General features: G+C 46.0%; 1 protein-coding gene across 1 annotated transcript; it reads left to right on the forward strand.

Annotated features, from left to right (window-relative positions):
* Positions 1 to 248: 248 nt before the first annotated feature.
* On the forward strand, positions 249 to 10,341 carry LOC124024243 (protein disulfide-isomerase A2-like; the record flags this gene model as incomplete). The annotated part of the gene is made up of 8 exons (XM_046338236.1): positions 249 to 398; positions 854 to 970; positions 1,147 to 1,272; positions 8,522 to 8,713; positions 9,277 to 9,397; positions 9,537 to 9,718; positions 9,955 to 10,065; positions 10,200 to 10,341. Coding segments are annotated over 8 exons (1,056 nt in total), but the record flags the coding sequence as incomplete, so codon positions are not given.
* Between the last annotated feature and the right edge of the window lie 3,930 nt (positions 10,342 to 14,271).

Below are 14,271 nucleotides of genomic sequence, written 5' to 3' on the forward strand. Positions count from 1 at the left end.
TTGAATGTATTGTTCCTGTTTCATATCAGAGCCCATCTGTCTGTCTGTCTGTCTGTCTGTCTGTCTGTCTGTCTGTCTGTCTGTCTGTCTGTCTGTCTGTCTGTCTGTCTGTCTGTCTGTCTGTCTGTCTGTCTGTCTGTCTGTCTGTCTGTCTGTCTGTCTGTCTGTCTGTCTGTCTGTCTGTTCTATATATAATCTGTCTGTCTGTCTGTCTGTCGGCTCTATATATAATCTATCTGTCTATCTGATCTGTCCACCAGAGTCTGGAGAGTGAGGAGGCCAAGGTGTTCTATAGTGTTGCCATGGAGATGGTTGACATGGTGTTCGGGGTGACAACCAGTCCAGAGGTCTTCCAGAAATATGAAGTAAATAACAACAGAGTGGTGCTGTTCAAGAAGGTGATAACCCCTGACCTCTAACCCCTGACCTCTAACCCCTGACCTCTAACCCCTGACCTCTAACCCCTGACCTCTAACCCCTGACCTCTAACCCCTGACCTCTAAGCCCTGACCTCTAAACCATGACCTCTAACCCCTGACCTCTAACCCCTGACCTCTAACCCCTGACCTCTAACCCCTGACCTCTAACCCCTGACCTCTAACCCCTGACCTCTAACCCCTGACCTCTAACCCCTGACCTCTAACCCCTGACCTCTAACCCCTGACCTCTAACCCCTGACCTCTAAGCCCTGACCTCTAAACCATGACCTTTAAACCATGACCTCTAAACCATGACCTCTAAACCATGACCTCTAAACCATGACCTCTAAACCCTGACCGCTAACCCCTGACCTCTAAACCATGACCTTTAAACCATGACCTCTAATGTGTGTGTGTGTGTGTGTGTGTGTTAGTTTGACGAGGGCAGGGTAGACCTGTCTGTGTCTGAGGAGGAGAAGGTGGGTAAAGAGGAGCTGATTGTCTTCATCAGGACCAACAGTCTGGAGCTGGTCATAGAGTTCAACGAGCAGGTACACACACACACACACACACACACACACACACACACACACACACACACACACACACACACACACACACACACACACACACACACACACACACACACACACACACACACACACACACACACACACACACACACACACACAGCCTATTGAGTGTGTTGTGTCTGTCTATCCTGCAGAATGCGGATAAGATCTTTGGTTCAAAGGTTCACACCCACACCCTCCTGTTCATCAACTCTACAGTCCAGGAGCAGAAGAGCCTTCTGACTGAATACAGCACCGTGGCCAGGGACTTCAAGGGCAAGGTATTATACTGTACACAACTATAGAAATACTGCTATACATTTATATAATGGATGGGTCTAATCCTGATTGGTTAAAACCGCATTCCAGCCGGCGTCTATTCCACAAGTTACCACCAGCTAAATCTATGACGTTAAAATGTCTATTTACTCTGTTCCATCTGACTGCGCAATCCACTGCCTCTTCAGCCCGGCCAGGCAATTTATAAACTTGATCTCCACTAGTCTTTTAGACTGTCATTTAGTTCTCCACAGCAGAGATGTGTATAAACCTTGCTGTCTGTCTCTCTGACATATGCAACAGTGTTTCCATATTCAAATTCGATCTCCAGTAAAAAAAAAATGTTTTATCATTTCACCTTTATTTAACCAGGTATTTATATATATATATATATATATATATATATATATATATATATATATATATATATATATATATATATATATATATATAACAGTAACGCTTTATTTAACCAGGTAGACTAGTTGAGAACAAGTTCTCATTTACAACTGTGGCCTGGCCAAGATAAAGCAAAGCAGTGCAACACAAACAACACAGAGTTACACATGGAATAAACAATAAACAACAACACAGAGTAACACATGGAATAAACAATAAACAACAACACAAAGTAACACATGGAATAAACAATAAACAACACAGAGTAACACATAGAATAAACAATAAACAACAACACAGAGTAACACATGGAATAAACAATAAACAACAACACAAAGTAACACATGGAATAAACAATAAACAACAACAGAGTAACACATGGAATAAACAATAAACAACACAGAGTAACACATAGAATAAACAATAAACAACAACACAGAGTAACACATGGAATAAACAATAAACAACAACACAAAGTAACACATGGAATAAACAATAAACAACAACACAGAGTAACACATGGAATAAACAATAAACAACAAACAGAAACATGGAATAAACAATAAACAACAACACAGAGTAACACATGGAATAAACAATAAACAACAACACAGAGTAACACATGGAATAAACAATAAACAACAACACAGAGTAACACATGGAATAAACAATAAACAACAACAGAGTTACACATGGAATAAACAAAACATACAGTCAATAACGGCGTGAGGAGGTAAGGCAATACAATAATAGATAGGCCATAGTAGTTGAGTGTGTGTTAGTTTGATGAGGGCAGGGTAGACCTGTCTGTGTCTGAGGAGGTAAGGCAATACAATAATAGATAGGCCATAGTAGTTGAGTGTGTGTTAGTTTGATGAGGGCAGGGTAGACCTGTCTGTGTCTGAGGAGGTAAGGCAATAAAATAATAGATAGGCCATAGTAGTTGAGTGTGTGTTAGTTTGATGAGGGCAGGGTAGACCTGTCTGTGTCTGAGGAGGTAAGGCAATAAAATAATAGATAGGCCATAGTAGTTGAGTGTGTGTTAGTTTGATGAGGGCAGGGTAGACCTGTCTGTGTCTGAGGAGGTAAGGCAATACAATAATAGATAGGCCATAGTAGTTGACTGTGTGTTAGTTTGACGAGGGCAGGGTAGACCTGTCTGTGTCTGAGGAGGTAAGGCAATAAAATAATAGATAGGCCATAGTAGTTAAGTAATTACAATTTAGCAGATTAACACTGGAGTGATAGATGAGCAGATGATGATGTGCAAGTAGAGATACTGGTGTGCAAAAGAGAAGAAAAGTAAATAAAAAACAGTATGGGGATGAGGTAGGTAGATTGGCTATTTACTGATGGACTATGTACAGCTGCAGTGATCAGTCAGCTGCTCAGATTTGATATGAACTCCTAACATCTCGCTTGAGGCAGTGAATTAAACTGCCTCCTGTCGGCCTAACATCTCCAACGGGGCAGTGAATTAAACTGCCTCCTGTCGGCCTAACATCTCCAACGGGGCAGTGAATTAAACTGCCTACTGTCGGCCTAACATCTCCAAAGAGGCAGTGAATTAAACTGCCTCCTGTCGGCCTAACATCTCCAAAGGGGCAGTGAATTAAACTGCCTCCTGTCGGCCTAACATCTCCAACGGGGCAGTGAATTAAACTGCCTCCTGTCGGCCTAACATCTCCAACGGGGCAGTGAATTAAACTGCCTCCTGTCGGCCTAACATCTCCAACGGGGCAGTGAATTAAACTGCCTCCTGTCGGCCTAACATCTCCAACGGGGCAGTGAATTAAACTGCCTCCTGTCGGCCTAACATCTCCTAACATCTCCAACGGGGCAGTGAATTAAACTGCCTCCTGTCGGCCTAACATCTCCAACGGGGCAGTGAATTAAACTGCCTCCTGTCGGCCTAACATCTCCAACGGGGCAGTGAATTAAACTGCCTCCTGTCGGCCTAACATCTCCAACGGGGCAGTGAATTAAACTGCCTCCTGTCGGCCTAACATCTCCAACGGGGCAGTGAATTAAACTGCCTCCTGTCGGCCTAACATCTCCAACGGGGCAGTGAATTAAACTGCCTCCTGTCGGCCTAACATCTCCAACGGGGCAGTGAATTAAACTGCCTCCTGTCGGCCTAACATCTCCAACGGGGCAGTGAATTAAACTGCCTCCTGTCGGCCTAACATCTCCAACGGGGCAGTGAATTAAACTGCCTCCTGTCGGCCTAACATCTCCAAAGGGGCAGTGAATTAAACTGCCTCCTGTCGGCCTAACATCTCCAACGGGGCAGTGAATTAAACTGCCTCCTGTCGGCCTAACATCTCCAACGGGGCAGTGAATTAAACTGCCTCCTGTCGGCCTAACATCTCCAACGGGGCAGTGAATTCTCCTGTCGGCCTAACATCTCCAACGGGGCAGTGAATTAAACCGCCTCCTGTCGGCCTAACATCTCCAACGGGGCAGTGAATTAAACCGCCTCCTGTCGGCCTAACATCTCCAACTGGGCAGTGAATTAAACTGCCTCCTGTCGGCCTAACATCTCCAACGGGGCAGTGAATTAAACTGCCTCCTGTCGGCCTAACATCTCCAACGAGGCAGTGAATTAAACTGCCTCCTGTCGGCCTAACATCTCCAACGGGGCAGTGAATGAAACTGCCTCCTGTCGGCCTAACATCTCCAACGGGGCAGTGAATTAAACTGCCTCCTGTCGGCCTAACATCTCCAACGGGGCAGTGAATTAAACTGGGCCTAACATCTCCAGTGAATTAAACTGCCTCCTGTCGGCCTAACATCTCCAACTGGGCAGTGAATTAAACTGCCTCCTGTCGGCCTAACATCTCCAACGGGGCAGTGAATTAAACTGCCTCCTGTCGGCCTAACATCTCCAACGGGGCAGTGAATTAAACTGCCTCCTGTCGGCCTAACATCTCCAACGGGGCAGTGAATTAAACTGCCTCCTGTCGGCCTAACATCTCCAACGGGGCAGTGAATTAAACTGCCTCCTGTCGGCCTAACATCTCCAACGGGGCAGTGAATTAAACTGCCTCCTGTCGGCCTAACATCTCCAACGGGGCAGTGAATTAAACTGCCTCCTGTCGGCCTAACATCTCCAACGGGGCAGTGAATTAAACTGCCTCCTGTCGGCCTAACATCTCCAACGAGGCAGTGAATTATTTTATTTTACATTTATTTAACAAGGCAAGTCAGTTAAGAACAAATTCTTATTTTCAATGATGGCCTAGGCACTTAACTGCCAATCTGGGCTAGACAATCTGGACCCTCTCTTTCTAAAATTATCTGCCAACCCCTATTACTAGCCTGTTCAACCTCTCTTTCATATCGTCTGAGATTCCCAAAGATTGGAAAACTGCCGCGGTCATCCCCTCTTCAAAGGTGGTGACACTCTAGGCCCAAATTGCTACAGACCTACAGTATATCTATCCTACCCTGTATTTCTAAGGTCTTTGAAAGCCAAGTTTAACAAACAGATTACTGACCATTTTGAATCCCAACATACCTTCTCCGCTATGCAATCTGGTTTCAGAGCTGGTCATGGGTGCACCTCAGCCACGCTCAAGGTTCTAAACGACATCATAACCGTCAAATCGGAGGGCCTGTTGTCCGGACCTCTGGCAGTCTCTATGGGTGTGCCACAGGGTTTAATTCTCGGGCCGACTCTCTTTTCTGTATACATCAATGATGTTGCTCTTGCTGCTGGTGATTCTCTGATCCACCTCTATGCAGACGACACCATTCTGTATACTTCTGGCCCCTCCTTGGACACTGTGTTAACTAACCTCCAGACGAGCTTCAATGCCATACGACTCTCCTTCCGTGGCCTCCAACTGCTCTTAAACGCAAGTAAAACTATATGCATGCTATTCAATCGATCACTGCCCGCACCTGCTCGCCCGTCCAGCATCACTACTCTGGACCGCTCTGACTTAGAATACGTGGACAACTACAAATACCTGGGTGTCTGGTTAGACTGTAAACTCTCCTTCCAGACTCACATTAAGCATCTCCAATCCAAAATTAAATCTAGAATCGGCTTCCTATATCGCAACAAAGCATCCTTCACTCATGCTGCCAAACATACCCTCGTAAAACTGACCATCCTACCGATCCTCGACTTCGGTGATGTCATCTATAAAATAGCCTCCAACACTCTACTCAACAAACTGGATGCAGTCTATCACAGTGCCATCCGTTTTGTCACCAAAGCCCCATACACTACCCACCATTGCGACCTGTACGCTCTCGTTGGTTGGCCCTCACTTCATACTCGTCACCAAACCCACTGGCTACAGGTTATTTACAAGTCTCTGCTACGTAAAGCCCCGCCTTATCTCAGCTTACTGGTCACCATAGCAGCACCCACTCGTAGCACGCGCTCCAGCAGGTATATCTCACTGGTCACCCCCAAAGCCAATTCCTCCTTTGGTCATCTTTCCTTCCAGTTCTCTGCTGCCCATAACTGGAACGAATTGCAAAAATCTCTGAAGCTGGAGACTCACATCTCCCTCACTAGCTTTAAGCACCAGCTGTCAGAGCAGCTTACAGATCACTGCACCTGTACATAGCCCATCTGTAAACAGCCCATCTATCTCCCTACCTCATCCCCATACTGGTATTTATTTATTTATTTATTTACTTTGCTCCTTTGCACCCCAGTATCTCTACCTGCACATTCATCTTCTGCCGATCTACCATTCCAGTGTTTAATTGCTATACTGTAATTACTTTGCCACCATGACCTATTTATTTCCTTATCTTACCTCATTTGCACTCACTGTATATAGACTTTTTGTTTTCTTTTGTTCTACTGTATTATTGACTGTATGTTCTGTTTATTCCATGTGTTACTCTGTGTTGTTGTGTGTGTCGAATTGCTACGCTTTATCTTGGCCAGGTCGCAGTTGCAAATGAGAACTTGTTCTCAACTAGTCTACCTGGTTAAATAAAGGTGTTCTCAACTAGTCTACCTGGTTAAATAAAGGTGTTCTCAACTAGCCTACCTGGTTAAAAAAAGGTGTTCTCAACTAGTCTACCTGGTTAAATAAAGGTGTTCTCAACTGGCCTACCTGGTTAAATAAAGGTGTTCTCAACTGGCCTACCTGGTTAAATAAAGGTGTTCTCAACTAGTCTACCTGGTTAAATAAAGGTGTTCTCAACTGGCCTACCTGGTTAAATAAAGGTGTTCTCAACTAGTCTACCTGGTTAAATAAAGGTGTTCTCAACTAGCCTACCTGGTTAAATAAAGGTGTTCTCAACTAGCCTACCTGGTTAAATAAAGGTGTTCTCAACTGGCCTACCTGGTTAAATAAAGGTGTTCTCAACTAGCCTACCTGGTTAAATAAAGGTGTTCTCAACTAGCCTACCTGGTTAAATAAAGGTGTTTTCAACGGGCCTACCTGGTTAAATAAAGGTGTTCTCAACTAGCCTACCTGGTTAAATAAAGGTGTTCTCAACTGGCCTACCTGGTTAAATAAAGGTGTTCTCAACTGGCCTACCTGGTTAAATAAAGGTGTTCTCAACTGGCCTACCTGGTTAAATAAAGGTGTTCTCAACTGGCCTACCTGGTTAAATAAAGGTGTTCTCAACTGGCCTACCTGGTTAAATAAAGGTGTTCTCAACTGGCCTACCTGGTTAAATAAAGGTGTTCTCAACTGGCCTACCTGGTTAAATAAAGGTGTTCTCAACTGGCCTACCTGGTTAAATAAAGGTGAAATAAAAACAATTGAAAAATATATACAGTATACTACTACAGTATTCTACTACACACTACTATACTACTACTATATACAGTATACTACTACTACACACTACTATATACAGTATACTACTACTACACACTACTATATACAGTATACTACTACAGTATTATACTACACACTACTATATACAGTATACTACTACTATATACAGTATACTACTACTATATACAGTATACTACTACACACTACTATATACAGTATACTACTACTATATACAGTATACTACTACTATATACAGTATACTACTACTATATACAGTATACTACTACAGTATTCTACTACACACTACTATACTACTACTATATACAGTATACTACTACTACACACTACTATATACAGTATACTACTACAGTATTCTACTACACACTACTATATACAGTATACTACTACTATATACAGTATACTACTACTATATACAATATACTACTACACACTACTATATACAGTATACTATTACTATATACAGTATACTACTACTATATACAGTATACTACTACACACTACTATATACAGTATACTACTACTATATACAGTATACTACTACTATATACAGTATACTACTACACACTACTATATACAGTATACTACTACTATATACAGTATACTACTACTACACACCACTATATAAAGTATACTACTACTACACACTGCTATATACAGTATACTACTACTACACACCACTATATAAAGTATACTACTACTATATACAGTATACTACTACTATAAACAGTATACTACTACTACACACTGCTATATACAGTAGACTACTACTACACACCACTATATAAAGTATACTACTACTATATACAGTATACTACTACACTATACTACTACACACTACTATATACAGTATACTACTATATTCAGTACATTGTTCAGCAGCAGATTGTCATGGTTTTTCAAGGTTTTCCTTGGTATGGGCAATGATGTGTGTGTGTGTGTGTGTGTGTGTGTGTGTGTGTGTGTGTGTGTGTGCGTGCGTGCGTGCGTGCGTGCGTGCGTGCGTGTGTGTGTGTGTGTGTGTGTGTGTGTGTGTGTGTGTGTGTGTGTGTGTGTGTGTGTGTGTGTGTAGGTATTGTTCATAATTATAGATGTAACGGGACCAGTCAGTCATGTCCTGAAGTACTTCGGTCTTTCCGAGGGCGACGCCCCCGCTGTACGCATCATCAACACCGACACCACCAAGAAGTTCGCTCTGATTGGACAGATAACGGCCGCCACACTCCAAACGTTCTGTCAGGGAGTTCTGGACGGAACCGTGAAGGTAAACAACCACCCAACCAATCACATCACTCCTACTACTAGAGCTAGCCAATCACATCACTCCTACTACTAGAGCTAGCCAATCACATCACTCCTACTACTAGAGCTAGCCAATCACATCACTCCTACTGCTAGAGCTAGCCAATCACAATACTCCCACCACTATAGCCAGCCAACCAGTTCACACGTACCCCTACAGCCACACAGGGTGTAAAGTTCAGAGGTCAGGATTAGGGTCTAATTGTTTGTTATGGTTCCAGGCCCACTTTCTCAGTGAGGATGTACCTGAGGACTGGGATAAGGGTCAGGGGTTAGGGGTCAGGAGTTTAAGGTTAGAGGTCAGGGGTTAGAGGTTAGTGGTCAGGGTTAGAGATCAGAGATTAGTGGTCAAGGGTTAGAGATGAGAGGTTATGGGTTAGAGGTCAGGGGTTAGAGGTTAGTGGTCAGGAGTTAGAGATCAGAGATTAGTGTCCAAGGGTTAGAAATGAGAGGTTATGGGTTAGAGGTTATGGGTTAGAGGTCAGGGGTTAGAGGTTAGAGTATAACTGTGTGTTGTGGTTACAGTCTCACCTGCTGAGCGAGGAGGTACCAGAGGACTGGGATAAAGGACCCGTTAAAGTTCTGGTCGGGAAGAACTTTGAGGCTGTCGCCCTCGACAACAACAAGAATGTCTTCGTAGAGTTCTGTAAGTCAACCATTCCTGTGTCAATCATCAGTAGTTCAACTTCCAAGGCGTGGCATAATAAATCCTCTCTGAAAAGAAAAGTAACCCAAACCCTAACTAGCTAGCGAACGTTAGCTAAAGATAGTGTGCCTGTTTGTAGATGCCCCATGGTGCGGTCACTGTAAGGAGCTGGCTCCTGTCTGGGAGAAGCTGGCAGAGAAGTACGCTGACCGGGATGACATCATCATTGCCAAGATGGACGCCACGACCAATGAGGTGGAGGGAGTGTCTGTGTCTGGCTTCCCTACACTACGATACTACCCTGCTGGAGAAGACAGCAAGGTAACCTTTAACCCTTAACCTCTGACCCTGGAGGGAGTCACACACAATCTATCGGAAGGATAGAAAGACTACACTGTCACACCTCTATCACAAACTACACTGTGTGTGTGTGTGTTGGAGAGCAATGAGGAAGAGATTTGAACAGTCAGGCATCATGATAAAAACCAGTCACACCTGAAAGTCTGTCTACTATAACAATACCCTCTGTCTCTCTCTCTCTCTCTCTGTGTGTGTAGGAGGTAGAGTACAGTGGGACCAGAGACTTGGAGATGTTTGCTATGTTCCTGGATAATGGAGGACAGCTTCCGAAGGTGGAAGAGGATGAGGATAATGAAGATGAAGAGGAGGTGAAGTTGAACTTACCTGACTAATTATGCAAACCCCTCCCACTCTAAGCTCTTCTGACCAATCCCCTGTCACTGTGAATACAAACACCTCCCACTCCAGCTCTCTTGACCAATCCCCTCTCTCCTTCTGACAGGTCACTGATGAGTCATCGCCACCGCCAGCCAATGAGACGTCTAAAGACGAGCTGTAAAGTCAGAGCACCGAATCGATCAAGAGTAGTTTATTGGTTTCTATGGTTTCTCTTGGTTTAATAATAAAAGTGATTTGATTCTGAAGTCTGGAGTGGCGAGTCTTTATAGAGGAGAGGAGAAGAGGAGACAAGGATAGACAACAGGGAGAGGAGACGACAAGAGGAAACAACTTTAGACTGTTGAGATGCACACAGAGATAGAGACATAGACAGAGAGAGACAGAGATAGACACACAGAGATGGACACAGATATAGGGACACACAGATAGAGACACAGACACACACAGATATAGAGACACAGACACACACAGATATAGAGACACAGACAGAGACACAGACACAGACAGAGACACAGACAGAGACACAGACAGAGACAGACACAGAGACAGACACAGAGACACAGACAGAGACACAGACACAGACAGACAGAGACACAAATTTTTGACATGCTAAAAGCGCATGTCAAAAAGTTACACAATAAAATAACAATAACGAGGTTATTGGCGGCGGCAGGGTAGCCTAGTGGTTAGAGCAGGTAGCCTAGTGGTTAGAGCAGGTAGCCTAGTGGTTAGAGCAGGTAGCCTAGTGGTTAGAGCAGGTAGCCTAGTGGTTAGAGCAGGTAGCCTAGTGGTTAGAGCAGGTAGCCTCGTGGTTAGAGCAGGTAGCCTCGTGGTTAGAGCAGGTAGCCTCATGGTTAGAGCAGGTAGCCTAGTGGTTAGAGCAGGTAGCCTAGTGGTTAGAGCAGGTAGCCTAGTGGTTAGAGAAGGTAACCACGTGGTTAGAGCAGGTAGCCTCGTGGTTAGAGCAGGTAGCCTAGTGGTTAGAGCAGGTAGCCTCGTGGTTAGAACAGGTAGCCTAGTGGTTAGAGCAGGTAGCCTAGTGGTTAGAGCAGGTAGCCTAGTGGTTAGAGCAGGTAGCCTAGTGGTTAGAGCAGGTAGCCTAGCGGTTAGAGCAGGTAGCCTCATGGTTAGAGCAGGTAGCCTAGTGGTTAGAGCAGGGTAGCCTACTGGTTAGAGCAGGTAGCCTAGTGGTTAGAGCAGGTAGCCTAGTGGTTAGAGCAGGTAGCCTCGTGGTTAGAGCAGGTAGCCTCGTGGTTAGAGCAGGTAGCCTAGTGGTTAGAGCAGGTAGCCTCGTGGTTAGAACAGGTAGCCTAGTGGTTAGAGCAGGTAGCCTAGTGGTTAGAGCAGGTAGCCTAGTGGTTAGAGCAGGTAGCCTAGTGGTTAGAGCAGGTAGCCTCGTGGTTAGAGCAGGTAGCCTTGTGGTTAGAGCAGGTAGCCTAGTGGTTAGAGCAGGTAGCCTCGTGGTTAGAACAGGTAGCCTAGTGGTTAGAGCAGGTAGCCTAGTGGTTAGAGCAGGTAGCCTAGTGGTTAGAGCAGGTAGCCTAGTGGTTAGAGCAGGTAGCCTCGTGGTTAGAGCAGGTAGCCTCATGGTTAGAGCAGGTAGCCTAGTGGTTAGAGCAGGTAGCCTAGTGGTTAGAGCAGGGTAGCCTACTGGTTAGAGCAGGTAGCCTAGTGGTTAGAGCAGGTAGCCTAGTGGTTAGAGCAGGTAGCCTAGTGGTTAGAGCAGGTAGCCTCGTGGTTAGAGCAGGTAGCCTAGCGGTTAGAGCAGGTAGCCTCATGGTTAGAGCAGGTAGCCTAGTGGTTAGAGCAGGTAGCCTAGTGGTTAGAGCAGGTAGCCTCGTGGATAGAGCAGGTAGCCTAGTGGTTAGAGCAGGTAGCCTAGTGGTTAGAGCAGGTAGCCTAGTGGTTAGAGCAGGTAGCCTCGTGGTTAGAGCAGGTAGCCTCGTGGTTAGAGCAGGTAGCCTAGTGGTTAGAGCAGGTAGCCTAGTGGTTAGAGCAGGTAGCCTAGTGGTTAGAGCAGGTAGCCTAGTGGTTAGAGCAGGTAGCCTCGTGGTTAGAGCAGGTAGCCTACTGTTTAGAGCAGGTAGCCTAGTGGTTAGAGACAGGTAGCCTAGTGGTTAGAGCAGGTAGCCTAGTGGTTAGAGCAGGTAGCCTAGTGGTTAGAGCAGGTAGCCTAGTGGTTAGAGCAGGTAGCCTAGTGGTTAGAGCAGGTAGCCTAGTGGTTAGAGCAGGTAGCCTCATGGTTAGAGCAGGTAGCCTAGTGGTTAGAGCAGGTAGCCTAGTGGTTAGAGCAGGTAGCCTCGTGGATAGAGCAGGTAGCCTAGTGGTTAGAGCAGGTAGCCTAGTGGTTAGAGCAGGTAGCCTAGTGGTTAGAGCAGGTAGCCTCGTGGTTAGAGCAGGTAGCCTCGTGGTTAGAGCAGGTAGCCTAGTGGTTAGAGCAGGTAGCCTAGTGGTTAGAGCAGGTAGCCTAGTGGTTAGAGCAGGTAGCCTAGTGGTTAGAGCAGGTAGCCTCGTGGTTAGAGCAGGTAGCCTACTGTTTAGAGCAGGTAGCCTAGTGGTTAGAGACAGGTAGCCTAGTGGTTAGAGCAGGTAGCCTAGTGGTTAGAGCAGGTAGCCTAGTGGTTAGAGCAGGTAACCTAGTGGTTAGAGCATGTAGTCTAGTGGTTAGAGCAGGTAGCCTAGTGGTTAGAGCAGGTAGCCTCGTGGTTAGAGCAGGTAGCCTTGTGGTTAGAGCAGGTAGCCTAGTGGTTAGAGCAGGTAGCCTAGTGGTTAGAGCAGGTAGCCTAGTGGTTAGAGACAGGTAGCCTAGTGGTTAGAGCAGGTAGCCTAGTGGTTAGAGACAGGTAGCCCAGTGGTTAGAGCAGGTAGCCCAGTGGTTAGAGCAGGTAGCCTAGTGGTTAGAGCAGGTAGCCTAGTGGTTAGAGCAGGTAGCCTAGTGGTTAGAGCAGGTAGCCTAGTGGTTAGAGCAGGTAGCCTAGTGGTTAGAGCAGGTAGCCTAGTGGTTAGAGCAGGTAGCCTAGTGGTTAGAGCAGGTAGCCTAGTGGTTAGAGCAGGTAGCCTAGTGGTTAGAGCAGGTAGCCTAGTGGTTAGAGCAGGTAGCCTCGTGGTTAAAGCAGGTAGCCTAGTGGTTAGAGCAGGTAGCCTAGTGGTTAGAGCAGGTAGCCTAGTGGTTAGAGCAGGTAGCCTAGTGGTTAGAGCAGGTAGCCTAGTGGTTAGAGCAGGTAGCCTAGTGGTTAGAACAGGTAGCCTAGTGGTTAGAGCAGGTAGCCTAGTGGTTAGAGACAGGTAGCCTAGTGGTTAGAGCAGGTAGCCTCGTGGTTAGAGCAGGTAGCCTAGTGGTTAGAGCAGGTAGCCTCGTGTTTAGAGCAGGTAGCCTAGTGGTTAGAGCAGGTAGCCTAGTGGTTAGAGCAGGTAGCCTCGTGGTTAGAACAGGTAGCCTAGTGGTTAGAACAGGTAGCCTAGTGGTTAGAGCAGGTAGCCTCGTGGTTAGAACAGGTAGCCTAGTGGTTAGAGCAGGTAGCCTAGTGGTTAGAGCAGGTAGCCTCGTGGTTAGAGCAGGTAGCCTAGTGGTTAGAACAGGTAGCCTAGTGGTTAGAGCAGGTAGCCTCGTGGTTAGAACAGGTAGCCTAGTGGTTAGAGCAGGTAGCCTCGTGGTTAGAACAGGTAGCCTAGTGGTTAGAGCAGGTAGCCTAGTGGTTAGAGCAGGTAGCCTAGTGGTTAGAACAGGTAGCCTAGTGGTTAGAGCAGGTAGCCTCGTGGTTAGAACAGGTAGCCTAGTGGTTAGAGCAGGTAGCCTCATGGTTAGAGCAGGTAGCCTCGTGGTTAGAGCAGGTAGCCTAGTGGTTAAAGCAGGTAGCCTAGTGGTTAGAGCAGGTAGCCTAGTGGTTAGAGCAGGTAGCCTAGTGGTTAGAGCAGGTAGCCTAGTGGTTAGAGCAGGTAGCCTCGTGGTTAGAACAGGTAGCCTAGTGGTTAGAGCAGGTAGCCTCGTGGTTAAAGCAGGTAGCCTAGTGGTTAGAGCAGGTAGCCTAGTGGTTAGAACAGGTAGCATAGTGGTTAGAGCAGGTAGCCTAGTGGTTAGAGACAGGTAGCCTAGTGGTTAGAGCAGGTAGCCTCGTGGTTAGAGCAGGTAGCCTCGTGGTTAGAGCAGGTAGCCTAGTGGTTAGAGCAGGTAGCCT

Source organism: Oncorhynchus gorbuscha, unplaced genomic scaffold (genome assembly GCF_021184085.1).
Source record: "Oncorhynchus gorbuscha isolate QuinsamMale2020 ecotype Even-year unplaced genomic scaffold, OgorEven_v1.0 Un_scaffold_1804, whole genome shotgun sequence".
NCBI classification, from domain to species: Eukaryota; Metazoa; Chordata; class Actinopteri; order Salmoniformes; family Salmonidae; genus Oncorhynchus; species Oncorhynchus gorbuscha.